Source organism: Meles meles, chromosome 14 (genome assembly GCF_922984935.1).
Source record: "Meles meles chromosome 14, mMelMel3.1 paternal haplotype, whole genome shotgun sequence".
NCBI lineage: Eukaryota > Metazoa > Chordata > Mammalia > Carnivora > Mustelidae > Meles > Meles meles.
Window position 1 is genome coordinate 85,631,937 of NC_060079.1, and position 21,509 is coordinate 85,653,445.

Consider the following 21,509-nt stretch of genomic DNA (forward strand, 5'->3'; position numbering starts at 1 on the left):
GGAAACTGTCGAAGTAAATTCATTTTGAAAGAAGCAGCCTCAAGTGAAACATTTTAATTCTGTAAAACGTTCTAATTTAACATATAAAAATGCTGTACGTTAAGACAAAATAAACAATACGCCAACTGTACAATCTCACGGTGACGTTCTATAGAGAAAGTTACATAAAGGCTGACAAAGACGCCTTTACAAACGGTGAGCCCGAGAGCCCCTCACAGACACGTCCCCAGCTCCAGAGGGAACGGCCGCGCTTTCTCCAGAGGCAGCTCGGGCTGTCCGCAGGCCCTCACGGAGGTTTCAAGGTGTCGTGCGCAGCCAGCGAGCCCTGGAGAGCACGGCCGCAGACAACACCGTTGTGGCCCGGGACCGAGTCCACGCGCGTGGATACAGCCAGAGACCCGGCTCGCCTGTCCTCGGGTCACGTGCCCCGTCAACACACTGTGGACAGCGGAGGGAATGGGTTCTGCTTGCTGACGACCAGCTTCTGGTGCTGGTGGGATATGTAGCCTTTGATGTGGCCCTGGGGAGAGAGGGGCCAGGGTCACAACAAACATGCCGGTGTACCCCCGCCTGGGCCCCGCACATCCATGGTCTGCCCCAAACATGACAGACGAACGCGCGCGGCTTTCAGACCCCACAGGAGAGGCTCCGTGGCAGCCCTGCCGGCCGGGGAGGGAGGGGCCTCTCACCATGTAGATCAGGTTGGCCAGGATGCACTGGACTTCGTCGATGTCCACGTCCTCCACCTGCATGAACTTCAAGGCCACCAGGAAGGCGTCCAGAGACAACTGGTGTGTTCTGAGCAGCAGGTACCTGGGAGGGGCAAGAACAGGCCACCAGGTTACGGACGGGATGCGAGGACTCCGAAGGCCGAGACGGTGTCCCGAGTCACGGGGGAGAACAGGACCCCAGCGTGGGTCTGTCTACCCCACCCCACATTCATCTCAGGGTCCAAGACCCGAACCCTACCCCACAGTCCGACGTCCCTGCGATCAGGACGCAACTCGCCATGAGCCACACCCTGTGGATTCGAGGGCGTGCGGCGTCGCTGTTCTGGACCTACTACCCACAGCTGGGACAGGGGCAGATGTGGAATTCAACTTTCTGACAAACAGGAGGGGTGACCCGGCCAAGTCGGTAGGAATCAAGGAGACGGCCCCTGTCCCACTCGCGGGGACAGAACGCAGGACCCCTGAGGTCAGCGCGCATGCCCGCGGGGGGGCAGGTGCATAGAGGTCTGGCTGCCTTTGCACAAGCTCGGGGCAGGGCTGGGGCCTCGTCCACATGGGCGCAGACGCCGTCTCGGGGCGGTCATCGACCTTCCCGGCGTGGCGGCCAAGTCATCCCGAGAGCTCAGGCGCGCTAAGGAGGAAACACTCGGCTCACACTTTCTTGAAAAGGTTCCTGTAGGTGATGATCTTCAGCTTCTCGAGGATGAGGAAGATGCCACAGCGGATGAAGAAGGTCTCGTGCTTCGTCAGCGCCTCGTTCAGGAGCAGGAGGTCGCCTTCGCTGCGAGGGGAGACGCGCACACGCTCAGGAACGCCGAGCCCAGGACGAGCGGCGCACGACACGTGGGAGGCGTCTGTGAAAAGGCCACGATACCTGACGGCTTTGGTGACTTCGGCGAACTGCATGAGACGGTACTTCCTCAGCAGCTCGATGGTCGGCATGTGACCCTGAGACAGAGCGCCCGTTCCCCGGCGTGAGAGCCTTTCGTTTGGAACAGAATTACCCGCGACAAGACGCCCATGGAGGAGTCACGTCTTAAAAACCTGCAACCTGTTTCTTCGGAAGCAGCTGAGAGACATGGGTCTGGCAGCCAGAGCCCCGGGGGCGCCCGGGCACCCGGCCCCGACGTCCTCACGCCCTCGCGGCTGGTCTCCCAGGGCAAGCACTGGCGGGAGCCGGGCCGGGAAGTCGGAGGCGCCGCCCGCAGAATCGGCTGAGCCGCTGACGACCGGCCACTTCCGGGAAGCGGCGGGGTCGGCCGCCGGCGGGGGCAGCGCGGGACCATTCGTTACTGCTCCGCTACGAGCTGCCCCCGCCGGCGGGGGTCGGGCCGTGTGTGTACCGCTTAGATAATTCTTTAAACGTTTTAGGTGGGAGGGAAGGAAGCTCCACCACTTTGAGGAAATTCTGGTCAATTAACTGGCTGGTTACTTGTCATTTCCAGCACTAAATCGCCTCTGGGGGACTAGAGAAGACGGGCTGACCTACGCACAGGCTGCACGACACTTTCCTTTCTCGTTTGATCCAATTCTACGAATTCAGAGTTTTAGGAGCGAAAGAACACGCACCAGCTTGTCTCACATACGTCAGTCTTCTGAGGAGATACCCTGAGGAGAAAGTCTATCGCGGGGCTGAACGGCTGGGGCCACACCCCGAGCAGCTCAGCGCCTGCTTCTGGGGGAGCTCGCACGCGGGGACTACGCACGGCCTGCCACGTTTCTAAGCGCCTGTGCGCCTCCGTGGGGAGCACCGAGGGCCGGGAGAGCGGAGTGAAGTGACTCACCAGCAGCATTTTGACTGGAAGCAAATATATCAGAATCATCCTTTTGTTCTTCTGACTCGCACGGTGGCAGTGCTCGAAGGCGAAGGACAGGTACTCCTCCGCTGCAGACACAAGGCAGGCCGCGCGCTCACCGCCCGCACCCTGTCCCGCCGTCGCACGCCGACACTCGCGGTCTCAGGAACCATCCACTCCCACCCGGAGTGGTCGGTCCTTCTCGCTGGACCGCTGTGCTAGATACTCAACACTGACTCAAGGAATCTTCGGAGGAAAAACATTATCAATACCTTCAGAAACCTCAAAAGAATTTAAAAGCTTCTCTTCTCAGACTCCCTATTTTAGGGGAAAAACAAGGACAAGAGAACCGCCGAGGACGGCCTTGTTCAGAAGCCGTGGGTCTCTCAGAACCTCCGTGGAGGAAAACAGCGTTGGTCAGCACGAGCCCACGGAGGAGAGACCCAGGCCTGCCCCGCAGCAGCGCGGTCCCCCTGCTGTCGCGGCGCTCGGAAGACGCAGAGAGGGAAGCCGTTCCAGGCCTGGGTCTCACGTGTGCACGGCTGCTTTACACGTGCGACGAGGCTTTACAAGGTCTGGTCCGCGGACGGCAGGGGAAACGTATAGAACCACCGCGGCTTGCGTTCTCCTTGACAGGTCAGCACAGACACGCCCAGGGCCGTGGTTTCTGGAAAGCGCTGCTCGGACGGGCAGTGCCCGAGCCCCCGCCACGTGGCAACCGTCCACTCTGGCAGCCCATGGGGTGTCTGACGCAGACGCTGGTGTCGCAGCCGTGGGCTCCCCGTCCCGGACCCCGGGCCGCCACGAAGGCACAGCCCCGAGGGCCAGCACTCCCGCTCCAGAGAAAAAGGGTCGTGCCGAGTCACCGCCCACGAGCACGTTGCCCCGGTAACCACGACCCCCACGAGCATGTTGCCGCCATAACGGTGACCCCGGCTGGGATGCCAGAGACCCAGCACGGTCTTCCTGCACTTTGGACAAACAGGCCGGCGCACACACGGGACAGCGGGACGGCCCCCCGGTTGCCCCCTTCCGTCCTGCTAGGAGCCCATGAGTGCTCTCGGACGCGGCTCGGGACCCAGGGTCTTGAAAACAGCGGCAGCAGTGGCCGCCAACCCACCTTGCTTGAAGTCGCTGTCGAACATGGCCTTGCGCCCGACGTAGTACCTGAACGTCACCCTCTGCGCGGTGCTGTAGTCGTCCTTGAGGTTCGAGCTGTCGATGGCGCGGATGAGCGGCCGGCACAGATGCAGCTTGTTGATCTGCAGAGGCCCCCACGGCGGCTCAGCGACTGGACGGACCCTCCGAGAGGCGCGAGAGCACGCGCCGCACTGCGCCTCCGCAAGGACCTCTCGACCCGTCCGCCCCTGCCCCGCCGCCACCTGCTCCGTACCCGTCGTTACCATGGCGATGGACAGGCCTACAGCGACACCCCCCCTGGGGCGACACCCCCCACAGGACAGCCCAGGCCCCCCAGTGGGGACCTGCTTGGGACGCTGGCGCCCAGCTCTCCCCAGGAGGTGCAGGTCCCCTCGCGGGGCAGAGGCTCCCACGGGACCACGCGCACACCCTGGCGACAGCCCCTGCACCTCGCAGGCGCTCAGCCCTCGGCTGGAGACGGCCAGGTGAGGTCTCGGCCCGGCAAGGCCGTGGAGGCCGGCCCGGAGACGGCATCCGGGGAGACAGGCGGAAGGAAGGGCCCCCGAGCCCACCTTGAAGTAGATCTTGAACAGCTGGTTCACCAGGAACAGCATCCCCCACTTCTTGGAGTCCTCGATGCCAGCCCGCCTGCGGGAAAGCGGCTTTTTCCGGTCACGCGGGAAATGCACATTTTAGGTCACACACACACACACACACGCCCGCCTACACAGAATCTACACGGTGAGCCAGAAGCCCATAGCTCGGGCTGCACCTGTGAAACCAAACCGGCTGAGAGCAGCGGCCCGGCCGCGTGTCGACAGACGACAGCCTGGAGCACGGGGGCAGCTCACAGCTGTCACTCTCGGGGACAAGATCACCTACGGACGCTCACGACAACGTGGGGCCAGGCCGAGCGCACGTGTCACCAACGGGAGACGGGAACCGTGCTGACGGCCCGCCCAGGAGGGGTGACACTGTCCTCAGCCTCGGCAGGGCTCGCACACGAGCACATACTTGTCAAAACACAGTCAAGATCCGCGTGAACTACAGAGGGGAAGCCGAGGCACTGAGGGGAGCCTCTGGCGGACGCGTCACCCTCTGGGGCGGCGAGAAGACAGAAAACTGCTCAACGCACAGAAGGAAAGACGCGGGAACGGACAGCAGGCGCACGCACAGTAATGCCAACGGTGCGCGGGGCAGGTGCGCACGTGTCCCTGTGAAATTCTGTCCGCACGTCAGACGCCCAAGGGGCCCCACGACACGAAGTTGGAAACAGCGCGCAGCAGAGTCTGCCGCGTATCTGCGCCGGGCCATGGCTCTCCTCGGGCGCAGCCCGCACACCCACATGCGGGGGACAGACGTGGGGGCCGGGGCAGGCCACCTGCGCGCTCGAAATCCCAGCACACAGGAAACAAACATGCCGGTACAGAACCGCAGGCTGCTCGCAAGCCGGGGACACCGAAATCTGTCCTCAGGCCATCCCTAAGGTCCCTCCCACAGCGGAACACTCGGGGTAAGCCTGCGATCAGCATTGAGAACCACAGTCCCGTCTCGTGATGGAAGCTCCTAGAGGACTTTTGTCACACACTAACGCCATGACCTCAGATCCACACAGAGACAACAGAAAACACACAAAACCCTGGAACAGCGTAGACCGATCTCTGTTGGAGACACTCAGGAGGCGAGCCCTGAGGGGTCGAGGCCGGGCCTACGGCTCTGCAAAGCCGGAGTGCCCACCCCCACCCACTGCAGCCCCGGGGAGCTGGACGGGAAGGGCGGCCCGCCGCGGTTCTCACTCGCGCTCCTTGCTGGCTGAGGCGCCGAGCGTCTGCTGGCGGGTCTACTGGCCATCAGCCTTCTCCGGGGCAATGTCTGTCCAGGGCCTCGCCCCACGTAAGCTGGACGTGTCTCCAAGCATTCTGGACACAGGCTACCGTCCGCTACGCTGTTGGCAAGCGTGCTCCCCATTCTATGGTCGTTTTCCCCTCGCTGGATGGCACCCTTTGAAACACAAGTTTCTACTTCGGTAAGTCTGGCTTATCTATTCTTCCTTAGATTACTGTGTTTTGGGTGTCACATCGAGAAAGCCAGTTCTCCCATGACAAACACGTACAGCTTGGGAGGGGGACACAGGGTCCCAGCGTCCATGGCAGGCCACTCAGTCTATCACACGTGCGTCTGGCGTCTCGGAGACAGAGTGCGAACCAAAAGGAGGGAAGAACGGATGTAAAATCACCCTTGGAGGGATCTAACAAAACAGCGCAGAGATCGAGCCGCTCTAGCTCAGGGTGGGACGGGGTCCCACGGTGGGAGACACAGCGAGGCAACGGCGTGGCCGGAGGCGAGAGCGCGCGCCACACCGGGGGTGAGGGACACCGGCAGGGACGGCCTGCGACAGTGCGAGCCGGAGATGCAGCCTGTCTGGAGTTCTCTCTCGCACACAGGAAGGAAGAGCCGGACAGCACGGCGGGAGAATGAGCGTCCGCAGAGCCGCTCCCAGCGCCAGCCGCCAGAGCACGTTCCCAGAGGACGGGGCTTGGGCCAGACGGCCGCGCAACCCGAGGCTCCAGAAACGCTGTGCCAGGCACACACCACACGTGGCCTCCCCTCCCTCACCTCCCGGACGCGGCCGCCGACTCAACCGCGCACGCGGGAGCAGCAGAGTCAGTGCAGCAGGAGGTGCCCGGGGCCGTACTCACGTGTCGCTGGCGCAGACGCGGAAGCAGCTCATGAGCAGCTCGGCCGCCTTCTCCAGCATGTCCCCGACCCTGCTCTTCCCCTTCTTCGCCAGCTGCTGGTCCGCCTGACGGGTGACAGACACGGTCAGCTTTCTCTCCACTCCTCGGTGGGAGGGACGCGGCCCCGCGAGGAGCGAAGCTGGCGACCGCCCCGGGCTGAAGCCCCAGCTTTGGGGAGCCCCTCCGGCCGGTGCTACTGCGGTGAAAAACGGAGAGGCCGGCCGCAGACCCCGACCCTCCCACACGTTGACTCTCTCCAACCGCGCCGGGAGGCCAGCCCGTCTCCAGGTCTGGGGCGCGGGGCCCTGCGCCACTCCCGGAGCCATCCTGACGGCCTCACGTCCCGCCCCTGCCCACAGCCGGTCCACACCCCGCACACACGCTTCCGACACACACCGCGGGCCTCCCCGGGCCTGGTGACCCGCTGGCTCCTGTGCACACCCCCACCGCAGGCGCTCCTCGCACGGTCCACGAGCCCCCGGGCGCCGTCAACACACGTGCAGGTGACCCGCGCGGTCAAAACTCCTGCCCGACCCCGCTGACCGCCGGTATCTGTTTCTTCACCGCAGTGTCGCTCGCACCGATGAGGCGAGCCCGACGGCGGGTGACCGTGCAGGGCCTTTCCAGCGACACCGAAGTGCAGCGGCAACACTGTCCACAATGGCCCCATGCGGCCCTGCGGCAACCCCCAAGTTCCCTTCAAACCGCCCCTGACGACACAAGAAATACGGAGTCTCGGATCCTGGACACAAACTACCTAACGATCCTTGTGACGAAATGACAGCGCGGTTCCCTCCAAGAGGGCGCGCGGGAGGCTGCCGGAGCGGCCGGCGAGTGCGGAGCCGGTGGCAGACGGAAGAGCCGGCGAGCCAGGCGAGGGCGTCCACAGAGCCGTTTGCTGGTGAACGAAACACTCCCGCCTGTCCCAAGCAGACAACGGACAGGGTGTGCGGCCAACGACCTCTGTGTTCTCAAAAAAGAAGAAACCAACAGAATTCTGGATAACTTGGACCCATCACCGCGAACTTGGCAGCATCTCGTTACCCCAAACCCTTTCAGATAAGGTCACTGGAGACATTAACAGACGGAGCTTTTCTGGTTTGGCGTTACTTTTGCACAATGAATCACGTCCACACGTGGAACATCTCTGTAACTCGGTGAACCCAAACCTTCCGGATGATGAACAGATGTCTGACGCCTCCGGACCACACGGGAGCGCGAGGCCCATCCACGGACACGCCAGCGGATTCCGCCGCGACAGCAGAGGACGCTCACTGCGGCGCTTCCGAGGCCGCACCCAACGACCCCTCAACGACTCGCTCGGAGCCTCTGACAGCGCCTGAGCGTCTTCTCCTTCCAGGCGACACCCGCGTGAGGCCAAGCCGTCTTCTTGCGTTCAAGCAGGACCACACGCCCGGCACCGTGCCTGCAGAAGGACACGGGCTCGAGCAGCTTCTGTAAGACTAAAATTAAAATCCCGCCGTATTCTCAGCACATTTTGTTCACTTGGAAAACAATTATTTTTTACTTCAATGTCGTTGATGTCACGACATATAAAGCTAACTATTGTAGATGAGTATTTTTTTAAGTCCCAGTTAAAAATGTTTAATGAGGTAGGTACACAGACCTATGATCAAAGTTCTGTGGAGCCTAGATAATCTGCGTTGAGGCTGTACTTTCTGGTTCTAGACGTTTCCATCACGGTCCTTAGGTCTTCTATTCTCTGCGAGATCAGTGTGTTTTCATTTGTTTCAAGCGGGTTCATGGCCCTCCCTGAGGCTGGGGTGCGAGCTGGTCAGGGAATGCCGCCATCCGGTGTTTGGGGATCATCTCTCCTCATGGGCTGAGACTCTCCGTAAGTGGCGGTTGGGCTTGAGGTCACGTGGACCCTGTCTGTCTCACATCAGCAGCAGACACCGAGCCAGTGGGGAGCTGCTGCCGGCTGGGCTGGTCTGGCTCCCCGAGGGCCTTGCTCGAGGGCTGGGGACCGACAGCTGGGGGGCTGTGGCAGGGACTATCCAGAGGTCTCTCCTCTTGGGCTGCCCGCGCCTCCTGCTCTCCTTGGGGCCTCTTTCCTGGACCTTCTGGGATCCTCTTGGGCCCCGCGCAGGATGGGAGGCAGGAAGGAGACGCAGGAGACCCAGGCCTTGCTGCCCTGCAAGCCGTGCTGGCCTCAGAATGCCAGCGGGACGGGAAGGAGAACGGTGCCCTCTCCGCCTCGTTCAGAACAGGACATTGTAGTTTTTAAACCATAAAGCCGTGTTAGTTCAGGACTGCTGCTCTAGAACCTACTCATGCTGACCCCTCAGGGCAAACCCGCCCCGTAAGACCCCGTCGTTACCTCCTCCCAGCGGAGAGATGCCCGGCTGCCGCTGGCACCTACGGCGGGGGAGTCTTCAAGACAGGGCCGGCCGCTTCGCAGCGGTGGAGAGCGCGGCTGCCTTGCCCCCGGGACACACACAGGAAGACTCGCTCTCCACCCACAGCGTGAAAACCCACTAACCCGGACAGACGCATTAGTCCAGCCCAGCGGTCTCCTGCCCTCGCACACGCTACACCAGGTACGCGCTAACCCACATCCTAACGCGCAAAACTGAAGAATGACGTGAAATTGAGCAACAGACAGAAGCGGAGTTTGAGTTTTAAAAAAGCGACAAGAACTGAACTTACGTTGTTGGCAAACACCCGGAGGTCAAGCGCCACAGCATACATGACAGGCAGGGCCCTGCGGGGCAGAAGTGTGCGTGGGAAGAGGCCATCAGCTCCGAGGGCCTGTTCCCGACGCCCGCGGCTCCTGTCCACCCACAGGGGCCACCAGGCCTCCGGGAATCTGGTGGTGGTGGCTGCCTTCCTCACCTCCTGTCAGGGCAGGCTGTGGCCCCGGGGCGTCCGGACCAACACAGACACTGGGGCGCTCCTGTCCCACTGCCCCGGACCCTGCCCAGAGGCCGAGATCCTGGTGCGCACAGGGTCCCCGGCCCCAGACAGCACCGCCTCACGCGGAGCACCTTCCCTGTCCCTTCAACCACTCTCCAAGCAGCTCCATTAAAGAGAGGCGGATCAGTGACGACCTTCTAATGGGACCCAGAAAACTGAACAGACGGGATGTCACGAAAGGATTTTTTTTTTTTTTTTTAAATTTAGCTGGAACTGGTTTTACGTGAGAAGTCTTCACTTAAAGAAGGTATTTGAGGGGCGCCTGGGTGGCTCAGTGGGTTAAAGCCTCTGCCTTCGGCTCAGGTCATGATCCCAGGGTCCTGGATCAAGCCCCGCATCGGGCTCTCTGCTCAGCAGGGAGCCTGCTTCCTCCTCTCTCTCTTTCTGCCTGCCTCTCTGCCTACTTGTCATCTCTGTCAATTAAATAAATAATAACCTTTAAAAAAAAAAAAGACGATATTTGATTGTGTTTTTCAGTAAAAGGTGTCTGCAAGCCTTATTACTTTCGTGGACACGCACCTTCAGTATTTCTCTACAGTTAACGGTCGTCACATCAGCACTTCGTCAAGGACGTGAAATGACCCACCCCCACGCACTCCCTCCGGTCACCAAGCTGCAGCTCACCCGCCCTTCTATCCCAGTTACAGTCAGTTCCGAGTCGACAACTGACAAAGTTCAGGGTATGGAAGGTCTGAAACAAAGACAAGGCTCCACACTTAGGGGACCAAACTGCCGGGGCGCAGCTAACCTTTCCGCTGACCCTGGCCACGCCACTACCCACGCTGGCATTAGCCTACATTGACACGAGACATTAAATATCCACACGGAAAACACACATTTATTTAAGGTTTTTAAAAGCTTCTGCTAAAAGAAAAAACCCCAAAAAAACCAAACCCTGCCATTTGCCAGTTTCCAGTTACATCTGTCCATACTCACCAGTTTTCTTCTTTGTGGGCTTGAAACGCGCGCAGGAACGACGTACTACGTTAAGGAAGTCACCACGTACGAGATCTAAGGCAACGCTACCGTGACAGTGCGAGACATGAGGGATTCTACATTTTAAGTTTAAACGATTATATATCACAGAACCAAGTTCTGGAAGAAAAAACGTACAAATTACTAATACGTGAATGTCATTAGGTGTTAATACAGTAAGTCTATTTACTTTCACATGCTCTCCGAAGTAAGAGGTTATTGTTAACACTGTCTTAACTGACTACTTCAAACCTTTTATTCGGTTTTCCTGAATACAGATAATGACATATCTAATAGGTTCTAGGTTCTGTGATATAAAGTTTTATTTCCTTGATTATGGAATTCTTAAATTCAAAGGAGACTAAGCTAGTCAGTAACCAACTCTCTCCTTCGAATATTTAAAGAAGAAAGTTAAAAAACAAGCAAACTAAAAATCCAGAGATCAACATTCCACTGACTGAGGCCTTACTGAGAAGATAGGACTTACACGACTGAAACCAGACACTGGGGGGCTCAAGGTCTTCCGTGACCACACCTCAGGGCCAGTGTGCGGCGTCCACTCCTGTCCGTCCAGTCCTGGAGTTTGCAGTTCTCATATTTTGCCAAAGGGACTAACTAGTCCCTATGGCTATACTTAATGCTTTAAAGGAAACATGACTATTTACAGGAAGACAAGTAAAACCCTTAACAGTCACCTGCGTTCTTTGTCATTGTACTGACAACTAGATGACAATATTAAGGCCCAGGATACACTGAAGCACCTGACTGAAATAAACAGCGAAACGAGTTTCTCTCCCAAAGTTATTTTCAATTCCTTTCTAGTTAAAGGTATGAATCAAAGTGGCCCGATGTCTCCAGATCTTAAACCCCAAATATAACTGAACCCGAACCCGAACGACAAAGATATTGGACGATGACAGTCTGGCATTTATACGCCTCGATGAAATCGTGGTTCCCCACCGCGTAGGTGCACCTGCGAAGGCAACATCACGGGGTGAGGACACAGGCAGCAGGACCTGCAAGCCAGCCCACATGCCCACCCCTCCCCCCACCCGGGATGCACAGGCGGGCCACTCATCCTGCCCCAGGCCGCAGGAACCGGAAGGAGGACAAGCAGCAGACCGGTGACATTTGAACTGAAACGGGCTGGGGCAGGAGGAAACCCATGTGACGCTCTGGGGCCTGGCAGCAGGTTCTCAGCGCCAGGCCCTGGTCATGGCAGAGCCCGGCCCTCCAGCTTCCGTTCGGCACATCTAGAGCCTCCACACACACCGCACAGAGCCAGGAGAGAGCGGGGCCTCGATCTACCAGGAGCCGGGGCGCCTGGTGGCTCAGTCATTGGGCCTCTGCCTTCGGCTTGGGTCATGGTCCCGGGGTCCTGGGATCGAGCCCCACATCGGGCTCCTTGCTCAGCGGGAGGCCTGCTTCTCCCTCTCCCACTCCCCTTGCTTTTGTTCCCTATCTCGCTGTGTCTCTGTCAAAAATAAATAAATAAAATCTTAAAAAAAAAAAAAAAATCTACCAGGAGCCCAGCGGCACCCCGACTTCTCTGGAAAAGAAAGCCCTGGAGACGCACGGGCAGGAGGACGGCCCAATGCCTCGTGCTTCGGGACAGCCGGCTTTGTCCAGCCCACCCTCCAACAGGAAACACCACAGACACAAGATGTCACTGGAAAGCTGGTCTTCCGTGTGCGCTGCCCACTGCTCTGTGTCAAGGCGAAGAGGTGAAAACACAGCATGGTGGGAAATGCCAGTCCGTGGTGAGCCCCCCGCCGACCCCCCGGGAAACAGCACCGCCATGCTGCCAACCTCAGGAGCGTGATACAATTATGTATGACCACTATTTAAGTTTTAAAACAATACGTGATCTTTGAAATGAAAGAAAGTTTATTAAAAGTGTCAAGTATTTTAGGGATGTCTGGGTGGCTCAGTCAGTTGAGCCTTTGGCTCAGGTCCTGATCCCAGGGTCCTGGGATGGAGTCCCCGGTGTTGGGCTCCCTGCTCAACGGGGAGCCTGCTTCTCCCTCTGCCCCACTGTGTGTATTCTCTCTCTCTGCCAAATAAATAAATAAAATATTAAGCAAAAATGTAAAGTATTTTAAGCTTCAGAAAATTTTCATAGGCTTTACCAAAGTGAAATTAAAAATACACTTTTCTTAAAACAAGATGAGACCAGAGAGGGAGACAAACCATAAGAGATTCTTAACTCCAGGAAACAAACTGAGGGCGGCTGGGGGCCGGGCTGTGAGGGGGGCACGTGACGCAGTGAGCACTGGGTGTTCCGTAAGACTGATGAGTCACTGACCCCTTCCTCTGAAACTAACACTACGCTGTATGTTAACGAAACTGAATTTAAATAAAAAAATAATACCAACCTCCCCCCAAAACAAACGCACTTTTCTTTTCAAAGCAAACCATCCATTGTTTCAAGTGTAAGATGGTGTGTGTGTTTAGTTTTTATGTATTTACTTTAGGAAGAGTGTATTCGTGTGAGTGGGGAGAGTGGGAAGGAGAGGGAGGATCTCAAGCAGATTCCACACTGACCGCAGAGCCCGCCTTGGGGCTCGATCTCATGACCCTGAGATCCTGACCTGAGCCAAAACCACGAGTCAGAGACTCAACTGACTGAGCCACCAGGTGCCCCTAAGCCTAAGATGAGCTCAAACGAAATCCCTCCATGACTCAACAATTTCCAGATTTGCTTTATTTTTCTTCCCCCCTGGGGGGTTACCTTAAATGAGCAGCAAACATTTCGTCATAAGGGGGTTCCAAAACCTGCTGACACTTCTCTTCTGGAGAGGCCGTCTACACGGGAAGAAGAAAATGATGAAAATAGAATTAAAGGGCAGCCAAGAACACAAGGTGCAGAGAGACCGAACTGCGGCTGTTTTAAAAGAGCACGGCCCTTACAGCGAAGGGGGCAGCGGGCACGCTGGCCCTTGTGCTCTCACGCATGCGGCACCCACGGCCCGTGACGCGGCGGCGGGCGCTCCACAAACACACCAGTCGTGCCCACCGCGGTCCAAGAGATACTCAGGGCACTTCTGTGGAGACTGCCGTGTCTAGCAGACGGCCAGTGAAGACGTGTCGTGAAGCGGCTCCTGTGTGCTGCCAGGTGCCGAAGGCGGCGTGAGAGTCCCCTCCTCACCTTGTGGGGACAGTCGCCTGCTCTGCGCTCTAGGCCAGGCTACCGACATTCATTTCCGAGGTCCTCTTCCCTCTCGATGGCCAGATTTTGGGTCAGATTAAGAGCCATGGGGGTCACGCAGCACAGAGAACTGAAGGGGTCCACGAGGCCGATGCGGTAAGCACACACGCACGCCCGCGTGAGTGCGGGAAGGGAAAGGCAGCAGCAGAAAACCCCCCATTCCACCCTCCCTGGCGGTGCAGCCAAGGCAGACGATGGCCAGCAGTGAGTGGAAAACTGCCTCGAAGGGCAACGGGGATGGGCCTTGGATCACAAAGGGTGATCCGAGATCTGCCCGTGGTGCTGCGCCGGGAGGCACAGGCCACCAGCCGAGGAGCGTCTGGCCAGCGAGCCCCTTAGAGCACTGGTTTTCAACACTGTCACACAGGACAGCCACCCAGACCCTCAATGTTAAGAAGAGCTGCTTCTCCTCCACAAGCTGGCTGCTCTGGTCGGAGGTGCAGCGTATACACTGAGCCGATACACAGAGCTCCTACGTCTTTCCGAAGAAAAAGTGCCCCACAGGACCACATTCCAGCATTCCAGTGGGAACTAATGAGGAAAGGGAACTTCCCAAAACGCCAAGAAAACTTTCTACGGAAGACAGGGCTGGCATGGCATTTATCTGCTAAACCGAGGACGCTTACGGTTTACAGCAGGGTTTGGCAAATGCTTTCTGCAAAAGGCCAGATGGTAAACACCGCGGGCTCTGCAGGCTATCAGTGTCTGCTGACCCAGCCGGACAGGCATCCGTGGCACGGACAGCACAGGAACGAGCAGACACGGACCTGCCCCACGAAGACTGACCTCTAACAGGACACCTCTGTGGGCTTTGGGGACAGACAGGCCTGAGCACAGCCTGGTCCCCTGTGTGCTGGATGACCTTGGACGACCTTGCTATACACCGTGCATCGCTGAGGCTCAGAGGGTCACGTGGGAAATGACAGCCGAGCACGGGCCGCGCACCTCAGCCATGTGTGCTCAGGAAATGGACTGGAATTCCAAACACCGACAACCAACTTAAAATTTCAACAGAGCGGCAGTGTTCGCTTCCTCCCGACTCGAACTCTGAGCTTTGCTTCAGAAGCACCCGTGAGCATGGCCGATTTGCCCACCTGAAGCCGGGGGTTGGCGACATGAGGGTGCTTGAAGGACACCAGCTCTGCACAGGACGCCCCATCCCTGCTGTCGATGGCTTCGTAGACCTGGAACATTTGAAAAGAGGTAAGTGGAGTGGAAAACAAAGCACCTTGCCCCACAGAACAACACGTCAGACGCCTTGAAAATCCACGTTCCCAGGGCGCCGGGGGGTTCAGTTGGCTAAGCCTCTGCCTTCAGCTCAGGTCACGATCCGGGGTCCTGGGATCGAGCCCCGCATCGGGCTCCCTGCTCAGTGGGGAGCCTGCTTCCCCCTCTCCTGCTTCCCCTGCTTGTGTTCCTTCTCTCACTGTGTCTGTCTCTCTGTCAAATAAAGAAATAAAATCTTTAAAAAAAAGGAAAAAGGAAAAGAAAATCCATCTTCCTGATTCTGGAGGAGCCAGAGCAACAACACGGAGCAAGCTGGGCTCTCGGCAGCAGCAAACAGGGCAACGTTCCAAAAAAAAAAATGACCTCTTTCAAGAGGCCAAGAGACAGGTGAGTGTCAGCAACAGCAAACGGGCAGGATAAGCCACTGCTTATTAAGGAAGATTCGTCATTTTAGCTTTACTCAGTCGTAGGGACACGTGGAAATTCGTCTATAAAGCTCATGGGGGAGAAAGAGCTTAAAAGGCACTTTCTACTCATCAGATCCAACCGGGGCGGCAACTGCTAAACAGGCGGCGTCACGGTCACCCCCGGTCACCTGCCCGCCGCCAGCAGGAGACAGCCCCGCCGGGAGGGTGTGCCAGTGTCCACGAGGAGCTTACTGTTGAACAAAAACACACACACGCACACGCACACACACAAAACCCAAGACAAGCCCGAAGTCCCTAACTCATCTGCGGGGACAGAGCAACTGCAGACGGCAGGTGAGCGTGGGCAGAACGCCGGCCTGGGGCCCGTGCGGTGAGGCGGGGGCGGGGGCTCGTCCACATCCCTGTCCTGGCAGCCTGAGCTGCGGCACACTGCTGGAGTTATGAAACCTAACGAGGTGTGAAGATGTTATTCACCAAACGAGAACACAGAAATCCCAACGGGCAGAGGAAGCGTCATCCAGTGGCAGTGGGATCGGCTCCGTCTGAGGCCCGCGGGAGGCTCTGGGCCAGGATGACACGGAGAAGGGGCAGACGGCACACCCCTCACCTCCCGGCCGTGAGGAGCAGTAAGTCACGACCAACAACAGAGAGACCGGAGCTCCCCGGACACCGTGGGGACAAGGAGCTGGTCGGCCCGTGCCTGCTCTCCCCCAGCCCAGTAACCCTACACTGGGCATCTGCAGCCACAGAAACAGATCCAGCTCCTGGGCGCTCGGACCACTCACAGAATCAGACAGGAAGGTTTCTACCTGCTCATCACCTCGGGCCTCCTGGCTCTACGCTGGCCGATGGAGGCTGCAGGGAGGCGAAGTCATCTACCCTTGGAACTTGTCGTTTTTCTTTAAATCATCTCTACACCCACCACAAGGCTCGAACTCACAATCCCGAGATCAAGAGTCGCACACTCCACCAACTGAGCCCGGTGGGTGTCCCAGACCATGTGCCTTTTTAAAAATACAGGCGGAGTCCGCTTCTCCTTCTCCCTCTGCCCCCCCACCAGCTCGTGCTCATCCTCTCTGTCAAACAAATAAATAGAATCTTTTTAAAAAATGTTTAAAAAAAAATTTAATAGCTCCATCTGCTAACAAGGCCTTGAAGTAGTGCCCCCCCCCAGTCCCCAGCAGAGGCAATGAGCACACCCAGCACCAGATTCATTTCCTAGACGCCACGCCCACAAGCAGCAGCGAGAGAGCAGCGAGAGCTCCCTGGAGAAAGGACTGGTCCCGTGCGGGGATAGGACAAGTCTATGAGCTCGGCAAGGATACTGCTGTGCCGAAAAGCAAAGCAGAGCTCAGGAAAGGACGCAGACGTGTCAAAAGGCCCCAGAAACTAGTCTGAAGGAGGTCGCAGTGGCCAAATCTGGGATAAATTGAGCTTCAAAAAAAGTAAGAGTAACCTTGTATTGGTTCTGGATTATAACTTGGCATTAACGACAATCTATGATGCTTTAAAAAGAAGCACAGGCGGGGGGTCTGGGGGGCTCAGTGGGTTAAAGCCTCTGCCTTCAGCTCAGGTCATGATCTCAGGGTCCTGGGTTTGAGTCCCACATCGGGCTCTCTGCTCGGCGGGGAGCCTGCTTCCTCCTCTCCCTCTGCCTGCCTCTGCCTGCTTGTGATCTCTGTCGGATAAATAAATAAAAACTTAAAAAAAAAAAAAAAAGCAGCACAGGGAGAAGCAGTTTTAGCGATGAAGCAGCAGCTAACGCACCGGGTGAGAGCCACCGCCTGGCGCACGCGCACACAATAACCCAGCTGGGAAGGTCACGGACAAAAGCCGAAAGCACTTCAGAAAGGGTGTGGGGCGGGATGTTCACGGGCTCTCAGTCACGAAGCCATATGGCGGGAGAAGGGTCCTGGCCGCGGGAGCGGCAGGTAGGAGCATCAGGCCGAGCCTCCTGCCGCTGTAGGACGCCTACACTGGCCCGGTTCGCCCAAACCGACTCCCGGGACTCAAAGGCGGACAGTGCCACAGCCGCGAGTCCACTGCCTGCGACCTTTCAGAAACGTCACCTGTCACAGTCTGAATCCGCTCCCGGAAACTGGCTCTTCCGGATGCGAGACTGAGGAGCAAGACCACCTGGCTCGGAGCGTGAGGCGACCCGACCCACAGGTGACAGAGAGCTCCGGACAGCACCGCCGCGGAGGCGGAGTCCGAGCGCGCCCGCCGTGGACACTGATGCTCCGGCTGCGCTGAAGGCCCCGCGGCCAGACAGCACAACAGCCTCAGTCCCAGGAGAGGGGCCTTGGGGCAGCGACCTCCTTTCACACGGCTCAGGGGAGAGAACGCGCGCCCGGAGGGAAGGACACAGAAACGCCGTGCGCCAGGTGAGGGTGTCCAGGTCTTCAATGTTCTCCTTCCAACCTCTCTGTAGGTTTGAAAATTTTCACAATAAAAAGCTGGAGGAAAATTACAATTTTAAATGTAGATAGTTTCAAAAAAGTAACGTGCCATCTGAAGCAAGAGTTTGTAGAATGCTCGGAAGAACGAGGTGAAGGGCACCAAACGGCCCAGCGCCCGAGCAGACTGGGGCAGAGCAGCTCCGGCTGTGGGGGAGCCCGGGGACCCCGGCGGGCAGGTCCGGCCTGGACTTTTCCCGGCAGAGCGCTCCAGGTGCATTTTCTCCTCCTCACGATTTTCTCAGTAACGTTTCCTTTCTCTAGCTCACTCAGTTGTGAGAACAGAGTACAGAACACAGCACAAAGAGCAAGTCAAGTGACTGTTTACGTCATCAGTCAACAGTGCGCTCCCGGCGAAGTTTCTGGTGAGCCGATAGTTATGTGCATTTTCAACGGCCGGGGAGTCAGCGCCCCGACCCCCGTGTCGTTCAAGGGCCAACAGTACATGCAAACTGATCTCTTCCTAAATGTAATTTCTAAAAGCAGAATACTTGGGGAAATGTTAAGGTAAGTTAATTCAACCCGTCCTCTCCAAACGGAGACAAAACCAGGGGCGAGCTGAAGTGCCCAGCGCTGACATCCCAGCCTCTGCCAGCCATTAGGAAAGACCACCCTCCTTGGGCCTCTCAAACTGGTTCTGGCCCCACAAGGCCCCGACTGCTAGCCCCTTCACCTGGGCCACTATTAGGCTGTTTATAACTTTGAGAAATGAAGCAGTGTCTTCCCCCATCCCTAACCCCAAGTAAAAAGCAGGCTTGCTTACCACCTACTACTAAATATGTAGATTCCCCAAATTCTGTGTTTCTCTCTTGAATGCAGGCACAGGCACCCTTCTGGGCCCACTGGATCCAAGGGAACCAGCAGGCTGACCCCTCAAGGCCAGCTGCACTGAGCTGAGGTACAGGCCCTTGCTCTCTGACCCAGAAATGCATGTGTTCTGCCTGCATCCAAGAGACAAGAGAACTCAGAGACTTATGAAGGAGAGTAAAACCAAACCCCTTCCCTGATGGCTACTGGGACGTGATCACAGAGAAAGGAAATGAAGGACCTACAACGTGTCCACAGGGAGCTGCTGGCTGAGGGGCTGTGAAGTGTGGAAGAAGGAATGTGTCCAAACCGAGAGGCCCCTGCGACAACACCGTACACTCTGGAAGGTCCTGACGAGGACAGGACACAGTCGCTGAAATTTAGGCTAACAGAGGCAATGAGCTCCACGCTAAGGGCATGTCTAAGGCCAGAACTCCTGGTGTGAATGTGCTACTAACTCGCCCAGGGACTGTGGAAAGCCACTGAACCTTCTCTGTAAAACGGGGCTTGCGACAGACCCAGCTCCTAGAAGTGGTAAAGACGAGCTACCGAGCCGGGCAGCGGCTGGTTCTCAGTGAGAGTTCGACCCGCCCTGGTGCTTACTCCTCCCCCACCCCGACTGCTTCGTCAAATAAGACTCCTCTGAGAACAGGACACGAGGGAGAAGTCTAGCCGAGGACAAGCAGAAGCTGACACCCCACAACCCCTCCCCAGGGGACACATGTGACATCCTCAGGCACTGCCCCGAAGGAAAAACAAACAGCTAACTGACAGAGACCCCAATCCTGTCTCCTGCACAAGAGAGCTAACTGAAGATCCCGCGGAGGCCATGCAGTGTTACAAATCAGTCCTTTCCTAAAGTCTGCAATCCAAGTTGTTTCCAGTGGGTTAAAAGGCAGGTCAAGGTCGAGTCCCTGGGAACCGAAGAAGCCTGCTGGGGCCACGCTCCCAGAGAAGTAAAGAAGGTCCATTACCAAATGCCCCCGACTCTGGGAGGTGACCCACCCAGGGTATGTCAGAGGTTCAATGTGTCAAAAACTACCGGGCATCCCTCAAGCAAGACATCACTCCTGATCACAATCCTGCCTCCCCACGAAGACATTCCTGCCGTGAAAGGCGCATAGGAGGGATGCCGGCCTCCCTCCCCTGCCCCATTACATCCTAGGTTGGGTGCCTGGTAGGGCCCTGCCGCTTTTAACCCACGGAAAATACTACAAAAATTTTACAAGGGGAAATCACCCAGTTTTACAATTTAAGTTGTTAGTAGAGGACACTGGTGGAACACGGTGAAGATGGAAATCCATCGTGGCCTAAGCAACGTTCCAACACGTGTGGTCCTTACAGCCAACGTCCCTGGGAAACCGCCGGCTGGGTTTTAATCCCATGGGGGACTGGTTTCAGCCGGCTCCCAGGGGAGGTCCCGCGGCCAGAACCGGCTAGACCAGAGACGTGGGGGGATCTCAGTAGATCAACGGGAGTCTGAGGACGGGCAGCCGTGCGGGCGACTTAGGTGGCTGTCCCGGGCCCAAGACGGACGACTCTGCATAAGGACAGGAGTCGAGGGAGAGCATCAGGTCTCCGGGTCTTGTCACCATCTCGGCCAGGGTCCTAACTTCCAGGCAGAGGCAGACTTTCTCCTCCCCGCAGAGTGGACACGGGCTAGAGGACTGCAGCCTGCGCAACAGACGTGACTGTGTCCCACGAAGACCGTCGTCCTCGAAGGGCCCCCGGAGGAAAGTAGAGAGAGAAAGTGGGCGCCGAGTTCGCGCCGAGGCTGAGTCCCGACGGGACGAGGAAGCCCCATGTTCGGGCGGTTGGGAGTGCAGAGGAGGTTCGGTCGGGTGAGGTCCAAAGCCGACGGCCAGGAGAGAATTCTTGAGTCTCTGGTGCCAAACGGTGTTTTTATTTCCGTTCTGCACGGAAGAGCGCACGCGTGGGGCCGCGGGGGCAAGGACAGGAGGTCTGACGCGGGCGGTGCAGGAGACGCAGACCCCGCTACGGTCGTCCTTCCCGCCAGCGAGAGCCGGGACGACGAGGGACGCCACACCCGGCCTGCTTCGCGGGTCAGCAGGACCCGGAACTGCGTCCGCGTCCCCTCGCGGGCGTCCGGTCGTCGGCAGACAGACACGCCGCGCTCTCGCGGGCCGCTGCGGAGGGTCCCGCAGGGCTGTGCCCGCCCCCGCCGGTCCTCAGCCGGCCCGCGCCCCGGTCCCCGTCCCCGTCCCGTCCGGCTGCCTCCAGCGGCCGCCCGCAGGCCGTCCCCTGCGCCTCCACGGCCGGACGCCCCGGGGTCTCCGGGTCGCCCGCCGAGTCCGCCGCCGCCGTCGCCAACCCGGACCCGCCGCGGAGCGCGTCCTGCGGCCGGTCGGAAGCTCCCTCCGTGCGGCCCCGGGCGGTCCCCGCGCGGCCGAGGGGAAGGCCGCGGGCCGGAGCCGCGGACCCCGAGTCCCGCCGCTCCCCCCAGCGGCGTCCCGGGTCGGCGGCCCCCGACCGCCCGCGCGCCCCGCTCTCTGGGAACGCCGTCGCCCCCTGCGGCCAAGGCCTCGGGCGCGGCGGGCGAACGGACTCGCCCCGGCCCACACGTTCCCGCCCGCGCCCGCTCCAGCCCCCGCGGGCGGCGCGCTACCTGCTGCAGGTACTGGTTGATGGTGATGTGCGCCATGGCCGCTCCCTCCGCCGGAAGTGGGCGGGGCCCGCGCGCCCGGCCTGGCCGCCGCACTTCCGGCCCGAGGTCCGTCCCTTCCCGCGTGCCCCCCGCCCCGCCTTCCCCGCACGCGGGTTCCGGAGGGAGACAGTCCGCCGGAGCGTGCGCCCGGGGCCGGCATGGCGGCGCGCCCGGGCTGAGGAGGGCCCTGCGCTGCGCTTCGCCGCCGTCCCTCCGCGGGGACGCCTCGTTCGCGCCTCTCGGGAGCTCGGGCTCGCCCCTCGCCCCCCCCGACCGTTGCCAGCGCCCCACGGAGCGCGGCGGCCCGCGGCGGCGTCGGGGCCAGGCCGGGGCCGGGGTCGCGCGGGCCGGCGGGGCGGCGGTTGGGCGGCCGGGGCGGCGCTGACGCGAGAACCGCCCGC

General features: G+C 58.9%; 2 protein-coding genes across 12 annotated transcripts in view; one reads left to right on the forward strand and one right to left on the reverse strand.

Moving 5' to 3' along the window:
* Window positions 1-18: 18 nt before the first annotated feature.
* Window positions 19-21,220, reverse strand: PCID2 (PCI domain containing 2). Of its 7 annotated transcripts, none has more exons than XM_045978014.1 (14): window positions 21,070-21,219; window positions 14,620-14,709; window positions 13,049-13,122; window positions 11,225-11,290; window positions 10,279-10,320; window positions 9,076-9,130; window positions 6,367-6,470; window positions 4,240-4,315; window positions 3,648-3,742; window positions 2,516-2,616; window positions 1,606-1,679; window positions 1,387-1,512; window positions 690-813; window positions 19-520 (listed from the first exon to the last, which is right to left on the reverse strand). In XM_045978014.1, the coding sequence occupies exons 1-14, from the start codon at window positions 21,103-21,105 to the stop codon at window positions 213-215; spliced, it is 1,371 nt and encodes a 456-aa protein (XP_045833970.1). In that variant the 5' UTR covers window positions 21,106-21,219; the 3' UTR covers window positions 19-212. The 7 variants fall into 7 exon arrangements, with proteins under 7 accessions (XP_045833970.1, XP_045833976.1, XP_045833972.1 ...); XM_045978020.1 differs by having other exon boundaries at window positions 656-813; window positions 3,648-3,789; XM_045978016.1 differs by lacking the exon at window positions 21,070-21,219 and adding an exon at window positions 17,250-21,043.
* The window catches only part of CUL4A (cullin 4A), a 42,801-nt gene continuing 42,474 nt past the window's right edge, over window positions 21,183-21,509 (forward strand). The window contains exon 1 of one of the 5 annotated variants that reach the window (XM_045978011.1): window positions 21,183-21,486. The gene's annotated coding sequence lies outside the window, so the exon portion shown is untranslated. The remainder of the gene's footprint in view (window positions 21,487-21,509) is intronic. The other 4 variants (XM_045978009.1, XM_045978012.1, XM_045978007.1 and 1 more) reach the window with 4 other exon arrangements.